General features: G+C 43.0%; 1 protein-coding gene across 10 annotated transcripts in view; it reads left to right on the top strand.

The window, feature by feature from the left end:
* The first annotated feature begins 5526 nt into the window (after window positions 1–5526).
* Window positions 5527–25177, top strand: part of RESF1 (retroelement silencing factor 1) — a 33834-nt gene continuing 14183 nt past the window's right edge. Inside the window, exons 1-2 of one of the 10 annotated variants that reach the window (XM_080618083.1) lie at window positions 5527–8828; window positions 19953–20042. In XM_080618083.1, the coding sequence (XP_080474209.1) occupies window positions 19976–20042 (67 nt within the window). In that variant the 5' untranslated portion in view covers window positions 5527–8828; window positions 19953–19975. Of the gene's footprint in view, window positions 9118–19409; window positions 20043–25177 lie in introns of all 10 variants that reach the window. The other 9 variants (XM_080618080.1, XM_080618079.1, XM_080618082.1 and 6 more) reach the window with 9 other exon arrangements.

Raw genomic sequence — 25177 nt, 5'->3', positions numbered from 1 at the left:
CTTTTCGTCCTTTTCAGTTAATTGATAGAAGTTAATGGTAATTACTCACTCTTCTATTCTTAAATTTATTCCTAACATTATGATTAGATCTCGTCCCAATAAATTATTTTCTTCCTCTTCCACCAACAGGAAATCTCCTATGCAAATTTTCTTTTCAGATTCAATCTCTACATTTTTGATAACAGGAACCCTAAATGGTTCTCCTTTTGCCCCTACTACTAAAGTTGTATCTTTACTTATCTGACACCCAGAAGGTATATACCGGACTGTAGATCTTTCTGCTCCAGTATCGACTAAAAACGTTATTTCTTCTCCCTGGGGACTTATCTTCAGTTTTATCAAGGGCTTGTGTGTTGTTCTTGTCCCCAGAATATATAGCCCCTGACACCCCTATTCCTCTTCCCTGAACATCTTTTCATCCTGCACTCATTTCCTACAGTTTCTGTTAAGGTGCCCCTTCTTTTCACAATAATAGCACTCTGGTCCCCCTTCAGATGGCATTTTTATCCTTTCTTTTTGTTCTATTTGTTTCCTGTCTCTATACGCCAGTCCAGGAGTCTTGGGTATTGGTCTAAACGGTTCTCATTTTTGAGCTTCTCTTACTGCTGCTACAAATACCTTCACCTTCGATTTTTGTTTTTCCTCATCCCTCCAGACATATACCTTCTGAGCTTCTCTTAACAGTTCCTGTAATCCGCGGTCCTGCCAATCATCTAATTTCTCCAGCTTCCTCCTAATATCTCCCCAGGATCTAGCCACAAATTGAGCTTTTAGAAGAGCTTCTCCCACCGGGGAAGCTGGATCCACCCCTGAATACATTTGTAACATTTTCCTTAGTCTTTCTAGCCAATCTGTAGGGGATACATCTTTTTCTTGATGTTCACTAAAAGCTCTGTTAATATTCTGTCCTCTCGGAACTGCTTCCCTAATCCCTTGTATAATAATTTCTCTTAAGTCTACCATGTTTTGCCTATCTTGACCATTATGATTATTCCAATTGGGATTTTGGTTAGACCATTTTTGGTCTCCAGGGGGACCCTGCTGATGTCGTCTTTCCCAATTTCGCATTCCAGCCTGTCTAATCATGGCCCTTTCCTCCGCTGTAAATTATATTTCTAATATCGACTGCATCTCTTCCCAAGTATAAGTAATAGGACCTACGAACTGGTCTAATCATTCAGAAACCCCTAAGGGGTCATCTAACAACTGGCCCATCTCCTTCTTAAAAGATCTCACATCGCCGGTATTGAGAGGTACCGCTACAAACCTGATCCCCCCTATATTTCCTCCCATAGGAACCTCTTGGAGTGGAAATAAATTTTCCCCTTCCTCTGTATCTTCTTGGAGACTTCCACCCTTTTGTATTCTGATTTTACTCCTAGTTCGACTGGAGGGAGGGGAGGATGGAGGAGTTTTAGGGGTAGAATCTGATGTTAATGGCGGATAGATATTGTCTCCAGGTTTTTGTCCTTGATAAGGGGGTGGTAAATTATCTAACAGCTCCCATGACCTTTTATTTTTCTCTTTTCTTTCTGTTAAAGAGAATAGACATTTGCCGATGATCCCCTCCATAATGCTGTGCTATCACTCTTCTCTTGACTAAAGGGTTCTTTTCCATTCACATATAAATTTACAGCCTGGCAGATCCAATCATCAAAAGACCCAAAAATGGGCTAATATAGATGATCAGGCCAAATTTCATCTCTGGTCCAAACTTCCATACAACAGTGGACCATTTTCTCTTTACTTTTTCCTTCTCGGGACGGCCAAGAGTCCCAGTATTCAACCATTAACTCCAAGGGACTGTCTGGGGGTATTTCTGGTAACTCGCTCCCTGTCTTGTTTCTAGGACCTCTCCGTGGGCCCTTTCCTGTGTTAGAGACACAACTCTTTCTCTGACCCATTTCCCGCCAGGTGTGTCTCCTTATGATCAATCACTATCACTTCCCTCCTTCAGCAGCCAAGTCCCTCGTGGGAGATTGGAAACACACTGAGAAGAGGTCCACACTCGCTTTCCAACGTCGTTGTGTCTCAATCACACACACACCGGCCTTCCCACCCAACCGAATGATACTTACAGTCCAGTGTTCTCGTCTGGATCTTCATGCACAAGAATTACGGGTATTTTATACTGCAGTTTTCCGGGAGCTCATATTTCTTGGTTATTGCCTTTCTGTTCTTTGATCCCCTGAGACTGTCCAAGACTATCACTCCCAAGCCACAATCTGTGGGGTGAACCTCATAAGAGCCACAGTCCCAGGCAGCCACACAGGAATCACATCGGGGTCACCAATTTTTGTTATAAAGATTTGATACCATCCAATAATTTGACAATATTCTTTTTAATATCACAATTTGTATCGAAAGGCAGTAAGCAAGCAGCGCTGGGTGCGCTGCGGAGTCACCAGTCCGTCGACAACGCACACCGGGGTTTGGGGAGGCAGCCTTTTGTACTTTTCCAGTTCCAGTTTCCGCCAATCTCTTCCTTTTTCATGTCCTGATGCCGACGTGGCTTTTCTATGCTGCTCAGGCTTATCTTTTGTTGCTAAGGTCCTCTTCAGTGAAGAAACTTCATAGAATAGGTTGCTCAACTTCTTGGTAATAGGTTTTAAGCCTAACCACAGTTTCCTTATTCATTTTGTTCCATACCTTATATGGTCATCCATTCAACGCTTGGGTCTCACAATACTCTCTACTTATTTCCTTCCAAACACAATGGCCACAAGGATTTCTAGGCCTTTGACACGAATCATTTCTGTACATCTTGCAATCCCTCCCCTTATTTTGGATTAATCTTTTGATTCGTGTTTTGGATTCCAATTGAACTACTGCCTTTTGTGCTGCGGATAACACAGGAAAGGTATTGGTCTTTAATATCATCAAAGAATGAGTTTTTCCTTTAGTCGCTGTCTCCGGGTCTAACGGTATGGCCGACATTTGCATTCCTTGTACTACTGAATGGATTAACCTTATAAAGCATGGAATCATGCAAGGCAAAAATAGCGATCCTAATAATGAACATGCAATTACAAATCCAATCTTCTTCCACCAAGCCCCTCCGAATAGATTATTCCACCAATTATCACTCAATATAGAGTCCCATCTTTGTACTGGTACATGGGCGATCCTTTTTATTTCCTCTGCTATTTGTGTTATTGCCTGTCCATTGTCATCTATTTCTAAACAGGCAGTCAGAGGTATTGAATTTCTCACACCGCCCATCTGTCAGACAATGGACAGTGGTATCTTATCTCCTCTCACCAGTCTCTCGGACAATAGAGGGTGGAATCCCACCTCAGCTTTTCACACCAATCTTTAAGACTGGATGGTAGAGTCTGATTTCAGTCCAGACTCTTACAGCCCAATGCATCAGCCAATTGATCACCCAATGCATTCCAATGTATTACGGACTTGGCTAGCTGTGTGCTGGACATTTTGTCCAGAAAGACACTATGAGATGGTGGGACCTTTGGTGCTGATTCTCTGTTGATGCCACCTCAGTGTCTGAATAATCTTTCAATGCTTTTCCTTTTTTTTCTTTTTTTTTTTTCCTTCAGTTTCTGTGGCCCCTTGTACTTCCTTATATCCCTTAGATTAATTGCTAATTGTCCCTGGCAAATCACAATTTGTATAACCATCCCAGAGATAATCAGAGATAAATGATCACTGAGCCCTTATCCTCTTATCCTGCAGTTTTCTTAAGTGCAGCATTATTACATTGCTTACCCTGTTGCCTTCCAGAAGTTAAACCAGCAATATTCTAAACGTGCTAAACCAGTGAGCTGGTCTTTGTTGCACCAAAACAGATGATAAATGTGTTTGTGTTGTGCTAGGAGTTTGATTAGTGTCCCGTCATGGCACATGATCTCATTTCCCCTACTCTGGGTCTGCTGTTTCTGGCTATTCTTGGATTTCCTCTAATATATATGTGTTGCATTAAAAGTATAGAAATTTGGCAGAAAATAAAACCCCTTGCGTTCCAGCCAGCCCTCAGAGATCAGAGAGGCTGGATGTATCTAGGCTTAATTTCTGATTATAATCAATTCAACATTATATGTACAGTAGCATTCAATAAGAACTATCACGATTACAGATTCACAAATAATGCGGTTTATTGAAGCACCAGAAATACAGATTTGGAATTGCTGTTCATAAATTCACTTACAGCATTAGCTCTAAAATCCAAGGCTAGGCAACGATTAATTGATCTCATATGGAAAAAAAAACAATTGGTAATTCATTAAGCTTAGTTCCACCTGGGTATCATCCAAAATAGTTGGAGGTGTAAATTTTACCAAACAGGCTTCCCTGTTTTGTGGAGAATTGAGGAGCAGACTGTAATTGCTCCGCTCTCCTCTCCTGACAAGGAGACTTGTCTGCACGGTGGGTTTGTATTCTCATTCTCTGCCATGGAGGAGTTCAAATGCCAAATTTATACTTTTGGGAGAAGCGGAGGTGAGACTGTGGTCAGATTACTGGTTGCTGCTGTCACAGATGGTGTGTATGTGAAGTCATGTTCTCACTTTGGTGTGTATTTTATATGCAAATGAGACCTAATGAGAGCTTCAATTGCCTTCAGTCAGGCTGCTCAAAGGCTGTGGGTCTTGCACATGGACAGAACAGAACCGTCACCAGCATCACTCGCTCTTCCACCTGGCTTGAGGTGGCATTAAGGTCCCATTAGGGACCACAGAATTTTGCAAGAGAAATTTTGAGGTTTTGAATAAAATGGAGGTGATGCACTGTTACTGAAGGTCTGCGGCTCACCTGGATCAAAGCACAGGCTATGCGTGGATTCATTCAATAATCAGATAGCAAGAAAATAAAGCCATGTGCACCTGCCTTCTGCCCCCAAAATTCTTGCACTGATTTTCTGGCACCTTCTTTGGAATCTACTACTTTATGGAAGTGGTAAAGACCACACTTCCAAATTGAGAGGTATAAATAGATAAGCTTATCCAAAAGGTTTTCAAGTGGATCCAACAGCAGATGGACTGCTAAGGCCTTTTTATTTCCCTGTGTGATACAGGCACAGCGAATGCAGGCACCCTCGCCATCAGCTGGAGTATCTGTCTCCATTATTCTTCTTCCTCTGAGGGTTGTGTGGGTGACTTGTGTGCTTTTAAAAGTCAGAGTCTAGATTATAATTTTTGTATTTTGTGTTCATTATTAATAATTTGACCTGATCTGCAGAGGTGACTCTGCAGAACTAAAAAGCCTAGTTAAGTGAAATTTTAAGTAATAGGAAAGCTACGCCAATTGCTAGAAATTCTTTGTAACAATAAGCTATGCTGACTGCTAAAATCTTTATATAATAATAAAGCTCTGATTATAACTACAAACTTGTGGTCAACTGTCACTCTACCGAGGATCCTTTAAGGAAGCTGCCTGTCACTGGGTGACAAATGGCCTGGAGCCAGGAGATAACTAGAAAGGGAAAACAAAAGCACAGCATTGACTCAGATGTGTTTCCCAAGACTCATGTGAAGGTGTTATAAAAATTCAGTCTTAGCCACAACTGATTGCGAATATTTTATTCAGATTGATTAAGGGTAAGAGGCAATAAGCAAGCAGCGCTGGGTGCGCAGGGGAGTCTCTGCTCCACCAAAGGCGCACACAGGGGGCCCTGGGGTCCAGTTTCTTATACTGTTGTAGTCCTGGGTTTTAGCCAATCCTGTCTTCTCCTTTATGTCGACGTGGCTCCTTTCCATTGTTCCTCTCTTGGTTGCTGGGGTCTTTTTCCAGTTGAGAAACTTTCTTAATGAAGTTCAGGAAGATGTTTATCACGAGCTTAAGCGCCATCAGTCCCATTCCTTATATGGCTATCTATTTAATGCATAGGTTTCACTACATCCTGTAACAGGATGTGTCTCTTGGGTTATCTAACCCCCCTTCCCAAAAGTACTCAAGCAGTTACACAAGGCAAAAAGGCACCCCTACTGTTTTATCATTCAAAATTATCAAAGAGGGATTACTCCTTTGTTTCTTCCCCTTCACCATTGTACATAAGCAAACACCATGATCATTTCTATGCGTTTCACACAAAGCACAGAGGTCACAAGGAGTTCCTGGCTGCCGACAGGAATCACTCCCGTGGTTTGACACTTACACAAAACTTAAATTCATTCACTCAATATCAACATTACAAAACCTATAGCCATATAATACACAAACTTTACTTGATCAGCAAATTAAACATTTAAGTTTATTATAAAGGCAAGATCATAGTAACTGTTGACTGCAAAAGGTTTTTTTTATATATATATATAAGGCCTACCAAAAGCTGTTTGTTCTCAGTAGTATGCAGACTGAACCTCACAATCATCAATTAATATCCAAAAAAGAGATAGAGGAGTCTTTTAATGAGCTTTATTTGAATAAAGGGAGAGTCCACAGGGACATTCCCCTGTGGTACCTCTCAAATTGGTCAGAGGATGCAGCCTCTTTTTAATCCTATCTACCTGGCAGCATACCACCCTCTCCCTTTCCCCATTGGCATAGGTACTCTGGAGGTACAGACTTCTCAATACACCTACATATTCCCCTTAGTATGTACTCCTCTTTACTTCAGGTGTTGTATGATCATTATTTTCTACTTTATGCCCCTTCTAGGTGGAGAAGTTATTATTCTAACCCTATTAACCATGCGCATTTCTTCTATGTTATAAATTGAGACCACAATGGATCGTAATTCCAATTACAACTTTATTAATTGTAGCAAGTAGAATATGAGCAAAGACAGCGCTGGACGGCAGGGGAGTCTGCGCTCCGCCAACTACCGTGCCAAGTAAATCAGACTGTCCCTTTTTATACATCCTGACTTCCGCGTTTATAGAAGTCTTCCTCCTTTGTCCTATGGTTGACCCCGTCGGTTATACTTGCTTGAGAGATAAGCAGCGTTGGTTGTGCTTGCTTAAGAGATAAGCAGGCATCGGTTATGCTGGCTCAAGAGATAAGCGGCGTCGGTTGTGCTTGCTTAAGAGATAAGCAGCGTCGGTTATGCTGGCTCAAGCAATTTCACATCCGTTGTTATCCGACCTTTACATTGGGTTTAGTATAAGTCTTAATAAACAATATCCTAGTCCATAGTTTCTCACATTCTAGCAGTTCAGAAGTTCATAGCCTTAAGCTTTGCGGTTTTGTGACATTTTGTTACTTGCTGATTACACCATTTTCTTACTCTTTTTGTGGAGGTACATCCAGTTTGTAAAGACACCCTCATTTCTTGCTTTTGTTTCAGCAGTAAAGAGGTACTTTGGACATACAGAGAGGATCCTGCATCTGCCATCTTCTCCATCACATTCCAGTTCCTTAACCTACAGGTCACACCAGCTCATGTGGAGACAGGCACCCTAGTGCTTGTGTGAGTGAGCAGTCAACTCATGTATAAAGCTTAGTAAAAATCACTTTCCTTTGTAATGTGTAGAGTTTGTTCATCAAAAGGTTTAAAGGAAAATATTGTTTGCTACATTTTAAGAAACTCTCTGTAACTGTCACTTTGTGTGGAATCATATTTTCTTTTTTTTGTAACTATTGTACTTCTGCATTACGACTTCTGCATTATGAAGGAGAAATCCGTTGTGTTATTGCAGGGGATTGGGAGAGGGAAGAGAAGGCGGGTTGGGTAGTTTGAGGTAGTGTCTTGTTACAGCATATGGGGGATGGAGGTTGCTATGACGACTGGGCTGGAGGCGGGAGCTCTTCGAAACCTCTGGGAGCTTCTCGAAACTTCTGGAAACTTCTCGAAGCTTCTCGACGATGAGACACACCTCCCCCTCCCCCCCCCCCCCCCCAGCAACGGGGAGAAGCAATGAAAAAGAGCCACGTCAAAACATCCCAGCAAAAGAAACCACAGGATTGGCTGAAGTCCCGAACCGAAAAAGTATAAAGGACAGCCTCCAAAAGCCCCCGTGTGCGCATTTTGGGTGGAGTGGAGATTTGTTGGTGCACTGAGGGCTGTTTTCTTTCATCTGCTATCGCTTGCTCAATTAATAAATTTATATTTTAAAGCGAGATGGCTCACTTGTCGATAACACCCTGACTATAGAGTTACATGAAGAGCTTTGTTTCCCTCACTGTTGCTCAGGATACATAAGATCTACTCAGTATAGGCTTGTCAGTTGTTTAAACCTAAACTTTTTAAACAGATCATGGCTGCCTGGTAACTTTGTAATGTGAAATTTATCTTTTAAGTACTGCATTGCTTACATGTATTTTATTTGCACGTTAAATATACAACCCTTACTTATCTACCTATTTTTTACCACAGAGCTTTTACATTTTATCAATCCCCAGTTCCTCTGACTGCAGGCTCCCTTTCAAGTCCCAGCCGGTCTTCAGCTTCCGGCGGTGGGTGAAGGAATCACCGTGTTTTCCTTAAAACGCCACGTTCCTGAACCCGGGAGCTGCGGGAGGACTCTGGGGACCTGAGGAGGCGGGACGAGGGGCTCGCTCTGCAGCGATTGGAGAAACCGAAAGTACAACGTGACCGCGCGGCACAGCTCCCTGCCAGCGTCACGGTGAAAACACAGGCAAGCTGCTGCTGCTGTCGCCTGCCCTTCCCAGGCGGCACCGGCCAGCGCCTGAACCGCACACCGCTGCTTTCGTACCGCTTCCCGGCTGGGCTGCCGCGGCCTGCTCGTCTCAGCCCCTCACGGCCCGGCTGGGCAGTGCGGCCGGAACCAGCGGTCCCACCCCCCCACCAAGGGCTCCGCCTGGGGGTGGGCGTTGTTGCTCGTCCCGCTGCTGGCAGAGGTCTCCTTCCGTCTCTAACCGGAGCCACTGGTTCTTGGCTCCGCCTCAACGCGCGGAGCGCCTGTCCAGGCTCGGTGAGGATGGGCAGGGGGTACTAGAAGAGGGTGGGCAGCAGCGGAGGATTTGCGGTAGGCCCGTGGTTTCTTCCGCTCTCGGGGACGAACACCCCGCCGCTGTGGAGAGTCGCTCCTCGGGCCGCCGGTAAGGGCCGCGCCGCTCCTCCGGCGGGGCTCGGGGCGGGTGGTGGGGCAGTTATCTTGGGCTGGGCCGGTGAGGCCTTCCCAGGCTCCTCCCTGTTGGAGCGGGGGAAGCGGCGATGGAGGCGGCCCTGGAGCGCGCAGTATGGGGGCACCGTCCTGACAGGTGAGGGGCATGAGCAGCAGGAGCTGGTGCGGAGCGGGGGCTGGCAGGCTGCGAGTTCGTTGCTCGTCTCGGAGAACAAATAAAGGATACTTGAGCGCCGTGTGAGTAGCTGAGAAAACACAATGAGATCCGCGGGTGCGGTTTTCAGTTGAGCCGTTTGTCTCCAGAAACACTCCCCGCCCTTATCGCTTTGAGCAGAAGTTTATTGTCTTTATTGTATGGCGATTGCAGGTGATAAGACTGAAAAATGTTATTAAACATCCGCGAAAAGTAATGCTTTGAGGGTTGTGAGATAGGTGTTTCGCGTCTCCTGTGTTTTAAGCTCTTGCGCTGGGAGTCCAGTGTTTACTGTGATTTTTGCTTCAGCCTTTCAGGTAGGCACGGCAAGGTAAGCGGTGAGGAGCCGGTGCTCGGCCTTGTGTAAGAGGGCCACCTGCAGTCTAGTGTTGTGGTTGAACTGATAATCCTATTTATGTAACTAACGGGAAAATAAAATGGTTTTAGAGGTATAGGTTGCTTTTTTTTGTTGTTGTTTTTGGGGTTGTCTTGAGTAGTGCTGTTGAAAGAATTGCTTAGTTTATTCCATCTGCAAAGGCAGATGGAAATGTGAGGCAAAAAAGGTAAATACCCCATCAGTACTTCTTTGTCAGCTCTCTTTATGTGCTCTGAGAAATATGTTTTAGATGGTTTTGGTATTGATAAAATAGAAGGGCATCAGGTAGGGCATTAGTGGGTTTTCCGCTGAAGCACTGGATATCCTTCAGAAGCCCATAGGAATGCTGGAGGTTGTTTTCTTAGAAGTTATGACGTTGATTCAACTCTTTCTAGGAGCTCTGCGGTAATACTGGGCCTTTACTGGCTCATAACTAGCCTCCTGGGACGATTTAAAAGTAGAACAAAACAAACCCAGCTCATTTTGACTCTTGGTAAATGTTTTCTAGCTCTTGCATCTGATAGTGATGGGGGTGAAACTTGTTGCTGACATCAAAAGCTCCTCACTGGGCTCTTATCTCCCTATTTCCTTGAATTAACCAGCCAGTGTCCCAAAACATTTAAAATGGATATTCTTAGCAGGGAAAGCAGACTTGTGTTAATGATCACTTTTATATTACTGTCCACAAAATTAAATCTGTTACCTTCAATAGCTGTGCCAGTATGAAAGTTCCCCAGGGTCTGGAAGCAAAGCCTTACTAGTGTGCTGAGGTCACTCTGAAGGTGTTTATCAGGAATCACTGGTTCACTCTTCATTAACTCACTGCACTAAGGTGCTTAAGAGTTAAAAGATGAAGCCCGCTTCATGCATCTTAAACAGTATTTTTTTTGTTTTGTTTTCAGGAAATAATATATTGTCTGATGTTTTGGCAGCAAAAAAAACCCAAACCCCAAAGCATTACAACATGCTTCATATTAAGACCAAACCGCTAGGCCCTGCTTAACATAACTTTGCTATGTAGCATGAGTTTGACTCGGCACTTAAAAACACGACTGCTTAATAGAAACCCGTGTGCAAGTAAGGACCTGCCCTCCTGAAAGGGCATGATATACAGTAAGTTAGAACTTGGGTATGTAGGCATTCTTTCATCTGCTTCTAGAAGTTGCTTATAAGCAGGGGCGTCCCTAATGGCAAAATATGATAAGAATTTGAACCAAGAACCAAGCATGTAGCTCACAGGTATTTGCATTTAGTCAGTAATACTAAGCTAAAAGGAAGACACTTGTAAGAATCCTGATTAATACTAACCCATAGACTGCCCTTGTAGCCCTAACCCAAGGCACAATAGGATAAAAAACCCACAAGTTATGTAACTTACTGAAATGTATGAGCGTATGCTTTAGATAAAATTGTATCAAGATGAAAAGTAGGTATAAAAGAATTCTTAAGATTCACTGTTATTTGGACATGTGTATGGATGTTTGAACCCCCACGTGCTTCCGGCACCAATAAAGGTTTGTGCTTTACTTTACAGTGTGTATGTGGAGTGATTTCTTTGAATCAATATCAAGTCTGTTGTTGGAGTGTTTTGATTTCCTGCTTAACAGTATGTAAAACCATTTATGATTTAAACTGCTTCTCTAGGTCATTGGTCTGCCAGGTTTTTAGAAGAACTTTTATTTTGCCGTTTTGGTTCTATTTTCTGCTTAAAGCACAAATGCTTTTTCACTCCTACCACTCTTCAACAACAATAATTGTAGATCAGTAAAATATTATGATCTGCAGGAGACTGGCCTTCAAACACTGGCTTTTTAAAAGCCGGCAGGCAAAAGTGTTTTGATAGTAGCATATTTTTGTTTACAGAAATTATACAGAACACTGTTTCCCAGCTTCCCCCCTCTTTTTGTGATGAAAAGTGGTTAAAAGGGGCTTGTTGTGTTCTTTTAGTCACCTCTGATTGAGTGTAAGGGTGTATGGTGGTATATTTCCCTACCGCGCATCCTCTGGGCCACTCTGATCTCAGGAATTCGTTGGCCTTTCTGTAATGGGTTGGCCAGTGAAGTGTCTCTTGACTGTACAAGGAACACGTGCATGCCTAAGGTGGAAGGCAGCATTGACTATACCAGGAATTCCTGTTGCCTGGCCAAGGTTGGAAGTGCGAGCAGGAATAATCAATCGTCCTGACAGCCTCGGAATGTTCCTTCCCTTGATCATAGCCCGAGTGGAACAGTACCATTGTTACTGGAGTTCTAAACAGTTTCTAGTAATTACTGACTCAGGTTGTGGCCAGGATGGAAATTTACTGATGACTAAAGCCAGTCATCTTGTGACCCTGTACAGAGTGGTCCTAGGCAAGGCCTTTTGTGCTCTCCTGGACCACATTGGTCTGTGACCTGCATCTCTCTTCAAGTGGGAGGCCTGTTGGAGGTCATGAACTCTCAAGTTTGAGATAATCAAAGGACTGTCTCCAAAAGCTGACGGTGGGGCCTTGATCGAAGACTCCCCACTTCTTGAGGCTCAGCCCTCATCCACTGAGAAGTGCGGAGACATTTGATGTGACTTTCACTGAACTCACGGGGAATTTTTAACAGGTATATAAAGTATTGAAGTACTGAGACCTGAACAGTGGGCTGTAACCAAAGTTGACCTCTAGATGAGCCTCACAACCCCATAATATATACCTCTCTATATGCATAGTATTAGTTGCATATGTAATGTGTTATCTGTTTGAGTATGAATATATATATTTTGATGCCAGTCTATAAAAGCTTTGTTGTAATGGTTATTATGTAATAGTAACCAGCACAATGATACTTCTTTATTTAGAGACATATTACAAGGCCCTGACCTCAGATGTCTGGCCTTGTTGAGAAATATGTGTTTATACCTGAAATAGATAGAGATACTCCCTTGGGCTTCTCCTTAAGTCCTGGCCAGGCTTTGGGCAGAATCCAACAGGGAGGGTGACACCAAATGTTTCCGCACATGAAGTTTTGCAAGATGTTTATTCAGCTATACGTAAGCTGGGCCCTCTTGCAGTGACTTTGGAGACCTCACCTACAAGTGGATGCACTGCATAGGACCTGCCAATTGCCAGGAAAGGTTGTTGTCTGTATCCTTGCTGCAACCAGGGCTCTCCAGCAGTTCTGGGACTGGATGATGGTCAAGTATAAGGGCAATTGGTGGTACCTTTCTTAATCATTATAGTTAACCTTATGTAGTAATGATGCATTACCCTGCTTATTTGCTTTGCTGCTTAAAACTAGAGTATCATAAGTTTATTATTTTAGCTAAATGCATTACTTTATTCCTGTATTACCTTGATGTAGATAGTACAATAAACCTGCTCTTTTGCTGGTGTCTGTGTTCTTTCTGTCGACAATTGCTAAAACAATATACCTTTGTGTGTGTATATCTGTGTATAAATTGATTTCATTACCCTATTGCAAGTACAGTATGAATGTTGGCATCCTTAAGTCACTGTTGTGACTACAGTAATCCTCTTGACTAGCTTTGTAAGTGTTAAATTAGTCACAGAATCACAGAATTGTTAGGGTTGGAAGGGGACCTCTGGAAATCGTCTAGTCCAGCCCCCCTGCAATGATAGGCTGCTGATAAATCTTGTGATCCACCTTCAACTGTGAATAAACCTTAGACAGCTGCTAGTTTTTGTGATCTACCTTAAAACTGCAGACTGCTGCCAGTTCAAAAGCTGTGTTAAAAGCCCATCTGTGGTGAACTGGTACTTTTACAACATCATATTAAGATTACCTTTTGCTGATATCTTGGGAAGCGATTGTTTAGGTGATACTAATTGATTACATATGTAACCCTTTATACATAAAAAATTGAGCAAGTCTGGGACTGAAATTGGATTTATCTGCACCTGAGCTCTTACCAGTTTAGAAAGCAAGGGGGTCCACCCTGAGCCTCATAACTCAATGGGGGTGTCTCCCTTTTCTGTATGTGTGTTCAGTCTTTCTGTGAATCATTCTAAATCAATTCTAACTTGATTTTCCTGTGGTCCTTTCCAACCCTAACTATTCTATGATTCTGTTTCATCCGTATAGTAGTAGAGTGAACCTTGCCATTGAACATTATACTTACATATTTGAACTACTTTTACTAATCTTTTTAGTGATTCTTTGAGCAACCCTGAACTACTAATTTGTGGCAGTGTGATAGTGTACCTGGCCAGGTAAGGGGATGTCCTTCTCAGGTATTTGCCCATAATAGACCAGCTGAGCTGCTTACTGCAACCTTCTGAGCCACCACCCAGGTCTGTTGATTTTTGGCTGTGGGTTGCAAACAAGGGAAGTGGTTTCTTAAATCCTGTATGTGCTCAGTTTCATTTGCTGCAACCATGAGCAACATGTCAGTGGGTTGGAGATGTGTGACACTGTCATGGTGTTTGTGGTCTCTCCTGATCCTAATCAGTGCAATAACTAGCCTGTTAGTTTGATGTTGAGTCTTTTTTCTCTTTGTTGATGACTAACAGTCCACAAGTGGGCACAGGAGGGAGATGAATACTCGTCACCCCCTGATTTAGGGGTCAGGAGGGAAAGCTGAATGCAGCAAAGAAAGTAAAGGGAGCAGAAGGTGCTATTCTGCTATCTTAATTCCTAGAGCAGTTCATGCTTTGCTGGGTCTGACTGAGGGTTTGTGGGAAACTGTAGAGCCTGCTGGTGACTCTTTAGAAGAGGAAAGAAAAATAATACAAGGAAAGATGATGAAAACAGACTATGGTGGTTAGCTTTAGGTGGTTCGTGGTATTTGCCTTCATGATACTGGGTGCTAATAAAAAGGAAGCTGTTGCTCCACAGCAGATGTGATTTCAAAACCTGCAAGGTGATCTTACTACTATAAATCAGGGACACAGACACAGGAGTTCAGTGATATTGCTAGTACAGGTCATTGCTTTCTGCAAGTAATGGTAGCACTTGCAGCTTAATGACTATTGTCCCTTCTAGGAGCTAAGATCAGTAAGGAGCTCCTGTTCTTCCAGTGGGTGCTACACATCTGTGTGAAGGGGCACACTAATGAGGTTGCTGAAGCAAATGATTTTTTTATTATATAAAAAGGTGGAAATGTGGAAGCTATTTTATTATTTGTGATCTGGATCATCCTAAAGTAGCATCATCTGTGCAATTGATGATGTAGAAATTGGGAAAAAAATAGGGTTGGGAAAAACGTAAACTTCTCAACCTATCTTTCCACTCAAAAGCATTTTTTCATACTATTATAGCCATAGTTTTTGGAAGGACTCCAGTACTTTCCCATTGATGACCCAGAATGTGTTTTTGGTTTTTCACGTTTGATTGTTAAACACTACTAGGATCTTTCTGACTAGTATTTGTGTTTCTGATAAATGGAGTTGTAAGTTCTCAACAGTTTTGAAACTGCAAATGTAAACCAGAAGAGCAGTAGGATTTTTATACTTGGAGAAATTGCGAGGAAGATCATTTTATGAGTGGAAGTGTTGATAATGTAACCTCTAGTATACAAGAAGCTACATAAATCAGAGAAGAAAGGCATTATCACAGCTATACCTTTTTCTTTTGAAACACTCCTATAATCTTCAAGCTAGTAGTAATCTTTATTGCTGGTATAAACTATCTCCATAAAATAGAAATATGCCAAAGCGCTCTTCTAGTATGTGCTTGTGAAAGACTGCCGTTATTCTCTGTGACAGAAACTCTATTAACTTCTTAATTTGCACTTCAGTCAGTGTTCTGTATGTAGATTGCAAACTTCTCTCCAATTAGCAGTCATTAGGTAATGAATTATTAGAGAGCAATAATTTTAAAAGGAGATAGGTACAATTACTAAAGATGTGAGACGGTTCTTTGATTATGCCTTAAAACTTGAAGGGAGCTTGGAAATTCTTCAGAGTGTAAAGCGCATGTCATGGTTTCTGTGTATTTCACTGTTGTTTGTGTGAAGTGGAAATCTGCAGCGGTTTAGGGGGGTTAGATATTTTCTAAAAAATGTTATCCTGTCCAAGAAAAAACAACTTCAGACTATGTTTTATCATTAGCTCCTGTCATTGTAATGCTTGCAACTAGAAAACTTCAGATGTATACTTATAGGTACATATTTCCATTATGTACGTGAACTATATATACTACAGAGGCAGGGACAATCCATATAAAAGAGTCTGTTGCTATTATTAGAAAAGCTTTAATCTGTAGGTTTCAGAATAGAATGTTAGATGCTAATTTGTGTGATGAATCTGATCTTTGTCACTAATCCCTTTTCCTTGCAAATTTTCTGATTTTGTGTTAAAAATAACTTTTGTGCTTATGGCAGTTAGTCAAAAGTGAATTTATTTTTTTCCCTGAGGAGCATAAGCCATAAAAAAGCTTGGCTGATACCATCAAGCAATCAAAGACAATCTTGAAGAATTTGTTTTCTTTTGAACAATGACATCTCTTTTGCTGATTACTGGTATGCTTCTTCGTACCATGGAGAACTAGAATTTTAAAACTCCTTGTGAAGCGTAGCTCCCCAAATGCCGGGAGTCTGGTGCATGCAAGAAAATACACTTTATCTTTCAGAATAATCTCTTTGAGCTCAGTTTAGATGCTGTTTATGACAAATGCAGATTTTATTGTGCCTAGCAGTTCTGATTGTTGATGGATGCCATGGTGTTTATCTGTTTATTCTCATTCCTGGTGAGAAGAATGGCCTCTTTCCTGCTGCCCTTCTGGCTGTGACTGCAATTCCCATGAATCTTGCAGCAGCATTGCAGGGTGTGATGCTGTTGGACTGTGGATCTGGTCCATTGTCAAATGCCATGGTGTGCTTTTTCCTAGTTTTCTGATTTTTGTACTATCTCTGAATAAGTTTTAAAAATTGAATTATGTAATTGTAATTTCCCAACTGCAGAATTTCTGAGTTCCCTCCAAGTTTTAAGGCATATTCAAAGATGGAAGCACATTCTATGTTTTCTCTGAGTTTCACTGTTTCCATGTGTGGAATAATTATAAATTAAACTTATTCTTAAAATGTAGCATTGTTCACACATAAAGGAAAAATGGACTTTCAGGTGAAGATGCAGCTACACCTGGTATGCCAGGAATGTGCACTCCACAGGAGTTCCCATGCTGATATGCAGATTAACTCCACAACTCGTTAAAGTTGTGAAGTAGGTATGCTTTTATTCGGCGCTGAGGTGCATGGGGATAGCTCCTCCAAAGTATGCACACCTCAGTGTCGTTTTCTCTCTACATTTGTCCTCTAAAGTTATACATATACATTGGGTTGCTCAACACGCATTCATTCATCACATATTCATGACCTATCCCCGCTTCGTATTATAATGAGCTAAAAGGTCCTTTGCACGTGCGCAGTGCCCCCCGGTGGTCATGGGTGAGGGTCTCAAGATGAAGTAAATGAGTCTTCATCTTGTGAGTAGGGGTCTTCAAGATGAAGTAAATGAGTCTTCCTCTTCTTAAACTTTTCACCTTTTAGTCTTCACACAGGCGCCTTAGGGTTTGGTCAGTGTCCAAGCCATGAACCTGGCTCTCACTGGAACCAGGCATCTGCTTCTTCCCTCTTATCAGTGGTTAGTGTCTTGGTACTGCTTGGTAGGCATGATAGGTATTTACAACAGGCAATACTTTTGTTTAAGCAAGCGAAATTCCTTTAACCCCCCTGTACAACCCTTCTGTACTACCCCCCTGTAGATTAGTTGGACCCCCCTGTACTACCCTTGTGTACCTTGGCTAAACCCCCTGTATCAATGCCAACATTGACGGAGGATGGAGCGAAGTAGAGATTCTGCAGGCAGAGATGGGAACTAGGCGGGACTAAAAACCGATAAGCTGCACACTTGCTACCCTGAGCCAACAATCTGTTATCTTTTGACAAAATGTTGCCCTTTGTGCGAACTTTGCTTCATTATAATGCATTTTAATACAAAAACACACCTCTGTCTCTAATGCTACCCGCCTCCAAAGTGAGACCACCTCTCTCTGAGCATGCTCTGAATTCTTTGTGGTATATATATGTAAAAGTGAAGTGAGAGAATTTTACACCAATAATAATAAAGGTATGTGTGTCAACAGAGGCATGGACTCTGTTTCTGGTTACAAATGAAATCCTTTACTGAGTGAGCTTACAGGCTTTTATAGTAGTCTGCCTAGCGGTTAGTAGCGGTTAGTTCCTTTGGTACTTTTCCATCGCGAAACAACCTTACTGATCACACACTCTTTCAGCCAATCACCTTGCTGTCCATGTGCCTTTGCTTGAGCAAGTATTTCTAAACATAGTTTTTGCTATCACTACTCGTTACATCGTTACTTCCACTCCCCTTGACCACACATTCTTTATCTTGTCTTAAGCGGCCTCCTGTTTCCATATTTACAGTTCTCAGCAATTATCATGATGTTCTTTCCTCAGTTCTTCCCAATGTTCTTTCTCTGGTTCCTTCTGACTTGTCCCGTTTACTTCTCCCAAGGTTTGCGGCTGATAAGAGTCCAGATGTCCTGGCTCTCGTCCAGGTCCACTGGTGCTGCCGGTGCAACTTCTTGCACAATGTTCCCCACATCTCTCCCTTCTTTATAACCTAAGAAAGCATTTTTGAATTTTTAGTGATCAAACGGTTTATACAAGCAATTAAACAAGGAACTGTGATTAAAATACATAAAAAGATTCCTACACAGGCTAATGTGATTTTAATAATGTCTTTCAACCATGCACTGATGCCCCATCCTGACAGCAAACTTTCTAGTCAATTCCAGCTACTGTCCACTTGCAACTTCTGAACTCCGGCCTTTAAGTTTTGAATTGCTTCATGGAGAGACTCAGCGTGATCAGACAGGTTCATGCAACACATCCCATCAAAGTCTTTACAACCATGTCCTTGAGCTAATAGCAAAAAATCTATGGCAGCTCTATTTCGAAGCATAGCATGTTTGACTGAATTGTTATTTGTTAACAGACGGGTTTTGCATGTGAAAAACCTCTGGGGTAGAGGCTGGGTCTTTTCCCGCCTCTCACCGGGAGGCGTAGACTCCCCCGCCGCCTCGCAGCGCGCATCTTGTTGGGCGCAGCGTCAACCTGTGCCTGCTGGAGTACACAAAGGTGAGAGGCGGGTGAGCAGCGCAGCCCTCTGCCCGGGGGCAGACAATGGGTGGAGCCTGCCGGAACCTGTTACTGCCGTGAGCGAGGCCGTGGCAACCGGGAGGTGGAGGTGGCGCGCCCGTGCTCTGCAGCTTCTTGTCCTGCCACCACCAGGCGCAGCCCCTCGGCCGGAGGGAAGCTGCTGCTGCAGCCTCTGCCTGGCTCCCGTGGGAGCGCCGTTTTCCTCCATGCCGTCCAGCCCAGGGTTCGCCTCATAACGGATGGGATACGTAGCATTCAGTTTTTTGGACAGGTTTACATCACTTTGATTTTTTGCTTCTTTTCTAATGTTCTTCCACATATTGTGCGGGTCAGGGGGGTAAGAGTCGGGCTCTTTATCAGGGTCAGTTGGTCCGGGATCAAAAGGGTCATCTTTGCCTGGCTCACCTGCTGCCACAGCCCCGATTAGTGGGGGTGTGGAAGGTTTGGCTTGGGATTGCGGTAGGTGGGCTTGATCTTTTGAGCCAACATGTTTCTTTATTATCTCAAACACAGTTCACCGAGAGGCAAGCAAGCTTGATGCTATGGGGCCTCCTGTTTGCCTGATCCCAGAGCTTAACGCCTGCTTCATCCCATTTCTCAGAGTCATAAATATTTATTTTGTCTACATTGGGCGCTTCCCGGGAGACCCATTTTAATATTTTGCGCAGATCAAGTTCTATTTTTGCGTTATGCTTGGCCATCATGGCTTCCGTAAGTCTGCACACAGTTTTTTCTTCTCTTGACATTTCAGATCGCGTGTTTCCTGTTGCTCACCTTTGTCCTGCAGAGATGATGGAGTGTGGTGCCACTGTCCTGCTTCCTTTCAGCAGCTTTGAGTTCAACAGGACGTTGCCACTGGTTCAGCACTGCAAGCTGATGTCTGTACCCAGACGTGTCCCTGTTCAGGCGCCATTTGTGGCAGTGGAGGCATGGACTCAATTTCTGGTTGCAAACAAAATCTTTTATTGAGTGCGCTTACAGGCTTTTATAGTATTCTGCCTAGCGGTTAGTAGCAGTTAGTTCCTTTGGTACTTTTCCATCACGAAACAGCCTTACTGATCACACACTCTTTCAGCCAATCACCTTACTGTCCACACGCCTTTGCTTGAGCAAGTATTTCTAAACATAGTTCTTTGCTGTCACTACTCGTTACATCGTTACTTCCAGTCCCCTTGACCACACATTCTTTCTCTTTTCTTAAGCGGCCTCCGATTTCCATATTTACAGTTCTCAGCAATTATCTTGATGTTCTTTCTCCGGTTCCTCCCGACTTGTCCTGTTTACTTCTCCCAAGGTTTGTGGCTGATAAGAGTCCAGATGTCCTGGCTCTCGTCCGGGTCTACTGGCGCTGCCGGCACAGCTTCTTGCACAACATTCCCCACAGGTACGTATGACTAGAGTCACTCAAGCTCCACCTTGAAGGTGAAAAATAGCATAAAAATGGCTCAAGGAAGGCGGAATGTTAGGGAAGACATCATTGTGGATGAGTCGAGGAAGATTCCATCAGCAGATTACCCTTAACTCCTTTGGGTAAGACTTGCACTGTACCAGATGTTTCACCAGGAAAATTAGGAATCTCTTTATAGAGTTGCTTTCTACTTTTATATTTTAAAGCTAGGCTGTGTTATTCATAACTTTATTGTGCATTTGTGTAACCTGTTATTTGCACGTGATTTTGCAGACAGTGTATTTATTACTGGCAATGCATAAGAACCTGTATCTGTTGCGTCAATAAACTGCGCTGTTTAAGTAACTAATCGTAATAGTTTTCTCATTGAACGTGACCACATCCTTCGGTGTGGCTGTGTTAGTTCATGAGCATGATTAGGCTGAAGGTTCAGTGTGCTGTTAGTGCATCTGGAATTGTGATTGTTTAATACATCAAACGTGACCGAACTGGTAGTGGTAAATAGGGCATCAGTCAGAATCTAAGCCTAGCTGCACCCAGCCTCTCTAGTATCTGAGGACCAGGTAGAGCACAAGGGGGTTTATTTTCTGCCAAATTGTCTTGCCTTTTAATGCAACACCGTGAAGTGTGATGACAAGAAATCTGGAGCTGTAGCCCTGCCTCAAATATCCCTATTGAAACATAATTTCAGATTTGTAACATAGATTTTAACGTTGCCATGACTGATATATCAATGAAAATGTGTAGAAATAGCAGACCAAGGGTTCAAAGAATGACCTGTGGTGGCAGTGAAGAAGCGTCATTTCCAGGACACTGTTTCCAGCAATAAAATTGGAAAATGTATTGAGTGTAAGGGTACGTGGAAGGTGAGAGCATCTGCTTTAATGACCTTTCCAGTGCAAAAGGAGACATTACGTGGGAAGGAATAAACCAAATGTTCAGAGGCACAAACTTGGTGTATAAACAGTACTGGGGATAATAACAAGAAGTAAATCTCAGCTATGCTAATTGGTAAGAATGTGTAGGATGTGAGAGTGTTTTTTTTTTAGCAGGGTTATCTGATCATGGACCTTGTCAAATGGGGTTGTAGGGAAAAGAGGGAAGCAATAAAGAAGACTTAGACAAATGTGACAGGCAAATGTGAAGGAATCAAAAGAAACCTACCTCATTGGTCTTGCTAATTGATGGATCATTGAGAAACTATAGGCAAACCTAGACTTTTAAACTGATGAGAGTGAAAACCTGAGTCCCTGGTGTGACTGGGAGGAAGAGGATTTTGCAACTCTGCAGAGGGAGAACAGACAGAAGAGGTTATAGAAGGGGCCACTCATCTAAACAATGGCTGGTCAGGACGTCTGTGGCTGATCCCTATGCCTGATCCCTGCAGCCAGTCTTGTCATCTTAAGTCTTTTCTTAACCATTTCTCTGCATAGTGTCTTTATCCCTGCTGTGGGGTGCCAGCAACTGGAGTGAGAGGGTGTCTGGGTCAGTAGTTGGAAGGATCATAGTTCTAGGCACCATCTCCATAGGTCCCACAGACTTTGTCTAGAGTACCACCTACACAAGAATGTGAGTGGATTTGGTGCCAGCAACAGGAGGTGGATCAGGGCTGTAGGCACCTGTGGTGCCAGCAGTTGGAGTGGGTGAGTGCGGGCCTCACCAGGGTGAATGAGATGCTTGGTGGCTAGAGCGATACTGTGGTTCACAGCTTGTATGCCTGATGCTGGCTGACAGTGAGCGTGAATGGGGCGTATCTTCCCCACATCGGGTGTATGGGGTTTGCCTGTATAATTTGCTAGCAGACTTCAAGGTGGACTAGCTAGTGGGTAGGAAGTACTGTGTCCAGGCAGGTGTAGCAGACGGTCAGAGGGTCTATGCTGGTATTTAAGGGGATTTGTGAGTGTTACGGTTTAAGCATTGTACCAGCTACAAGGAAGGAGAAAAGAAATAACTGTTACAGCTGAAACATTGATACAACTGATGATACAGTGAGCATGGAGTGCTTATGAAACAAGCATGTGAGTGTATGCATCTGTTTGCTAATGAGCATCAAGCTGGACCAGACGGCAAGTAGGAGATCCTTCAAAGTGGGTGAGAGGGTGTGGGATCCATGCAAATGTATTGGATGGACAGAGGAGCTGTACTGGTACTTGATGGATCTTAATGTGTGTGTGCTTGTGACTGTAGAGAGTGGGGGTATGTGGGTTTTGGAGAGACCCTTGATCCTGACTGGCCAAAGAGGAGGAAAGTGAATTGTCTGTCTGTACTTCTGTTTTATGTGAGTCATATGTATAGGTGGTGTTGAAGGCAGCACGTTGTCTTTGTCTGTTTCAATGTCCTGTGTGTGCCTCCAGGATGTATGCTTAGCCTTGCTTCTGGCTGAACCTGCAAACGGGATAGAAGGAGCAGAAGCGCTCATAGGCCTGCTGTGGAGACACCTGGGTTCCAGCCTAGGGACAGGAGGAGCCACCAAACCACAGAGCTGCTTGGGATGGTCACTTCTGGCATCCCTTCACAAGCATTGAGACTATGCCAATAAGATAATTAGAAGAGAATAATTTTGATGGGTTTTGTTTTAATGGCTGTTGCTTGAACGGAAAAATCTGACCTGTTTGTTCTGTGTCCACTTCCTGCAGTGCTAGATTTGGACTTTGAGAATGAAGTGCATTCACTTAACAAAAATAAAATAAAATCCCCAAACAAGAAAAAAAAACTTGTTAACAAACTGACTGAGATACTGTTGGATGATACTGATTAAAGTCACATTAAAAGTCTGGGTGGTTGGAGGAGACAATGCTAAAAACACAGAGGAAGGCTGGGAGGAAGAGCCTGATTCAACATGAAGTTCATGGGCGTAGAACTGAAACGGGCCTGTCCGAAAACCATTTTTCTAATGTTCATCTGAAGCAGCAGATGGCTTTAGGACAGCAAAGCTAATAGGAAGATGCACCGTTGGAAATGGTGGAATGGGAATCGGCAAGAAGTGACTGGTCTTTGTATTCTTAAAATTACTGTGTGATTGACTGTCAATTTGAGATGCAGGTAATTCCTGACAAATTATCTCCTACGTAACTGCTAAGAATTGTTGTGGCAAGAAAACCCTTGTTTGCTGGTCCTGCTGTGACAACCAAAATGCAGATATAAACTGAGGAAAATGAGAGTTCTTGTTGTGTATGTACTCCTTCCTTTGGGCACGGTTGGTTGATTCAGGCCATCCGTACAGATGCAGGTCTGCCAAGCTGCTCTGATATTTCTGTGATACTGTATATCAAATGTACTGAATTAATTTAAAATGCTTTGGTTAGCTGAAACTGGCTGCTAGAAGTCTAGAAGCAGAAATGGGGGAGCAAAGTTGTGCTGGCCTGCAGCTGAACTTTTGTCCTTTCAGTTCTTGGAAGCTTATGTTTGCTGAACGCCATGTCCTGGAGAGGTGGGAAACAACCAAGATCAGAGTGACTGGCATTGAAATACATATGCTTGGTGTTTAGAGTTTTGGTCCAGTTAAAGGAAGCTTTTAGTAATGAGTAAGAATCTCTTATAACTGTTGTGAATGCCTCAGTTACACTTGTTGCAGGGAAAGTTCAAACTGTGTAAAGAACTACTGCCAGAGATAGCAGCAGAAGAGGTTTTATTCAAGTTTGATGTAAAAGTGAGGCTTAAGATAAGTCCCATGGCAAGGTTATATTTATTACTGCACAGAGGATATAATAATAATTAAAAAATACCAATACAAGATCTTAATGCCCTATGATACAAGGTTATGCATTATAGCAGTAACTTACCAAAAATCTGCTGTTGGTAAGGGGTCTCTCAACCTCAAGGAGTAACGTTGAGAGGCCTCCCAAGTCAACGGGAGATCATCACTGTGCAGCCAGCTGCTTAGCAGGGGGAGCTTGGAAAAGGCTTGCTCAGGTTATCACATTTAGGGAATAAAATGGTTGGCTTGTAGTCAAATTATATGTGATGGGAAAGGTAAACATTAGACTACTTGTACCCACAACTTCAGTTGTTCTTGACAAATTAGACTTGGGAGAACAACCTGCTATTCATGTGTTAATTGCATGGTTGGTGTTCTGGTTTCCCAGCACATGCATCAAAGCTCATTGTCTCACTGTGTTCCTGTGTGGGCTTTCAAAGAGCAGGTTGGAACTGGAGAAGTTTGTGACCTGGTCATGACCTTGGCATTTACTTCCTTGGGAGCCTGAACCAAACTATCACTATTTTGGTCAGGGAGTTGAGCACTTCTGTCACACTCCTCTGTGTGACTACAGTCAATCGACCTTATTGAATCATAGAGCCATAATATGGTTACTTCTTGCCTCTATGTCATAAATATTCAACATATTGCAGATCAGTGGTAAGGTACACTTATTTGGTGAGTTACTTAGCTTAAGCATTACTATTAATGCTAATTATATACCATTGTGCAAACAGAATCAGTTTGATTGCATGTGTTTTACATATTGCTGTAGGAATGAGGTCTGAGGCCATGAGGTATGTAGTGAAAGGATTAATGAGGTCAATATTCTAATGGAGTGATTGGTTGCTGAAGAGTGCGATCAGACAGAGATATCAGACAGAGGCTAGATGGCCTTCCTCAGCAGGGTTAGAAGAGGGTGAAATGAAATGATATATGGTTCTGTTCCACCCTTGTTCAAGACCCATAGCCCATGAGGCACCTGACTGAGACTCTCGTTATCCCTCATTTACATTTGTTGGGACATCTTTGAGCCCATCTTTAAGCTGGACCTCCCTGCACTTCCATCTCATTTCTATACCTGCAAAGACAACAAATCTTGACTGTGCCTTAGGAGTGCCTACCTTATGCCCATGATAGAAAAGAACTCCTATTACACCACATTGGTGGAGCGAACCGAATGTGTGTTACATCCTGACCCAGAAGGGTGGGAAGATTGTGGTGAAGCCACTGCATTGGTGTGGGCTGTTGAAGGATTGTTTGAATCTCGTGTACACTCAATTCTGGTTAAATAAACTCACCTATCAAGTAGAAACTCCTGCTAATGCTATTTGGGATTCTTTAGCTTTACTTAATTCTCAGCTATAAGCCACTTCCAAAATGACCCTTGCAAAGTTGATATACTAACGCGGAG

Source organism: Psittacula echo (genome assembly GCF_963264785.1).
Source record: "Psittacula echo genome assembly, chromosome: 1".
Lineage (NCBI taxonomy): Eukaryota > Metazoa > Chordata > Aves > Psittaciformes > Psittacidae > Psittacula > Psittacula echo.
This window is presented reverse-complemented; position numbering and strand designations above follow the sequence as displayed.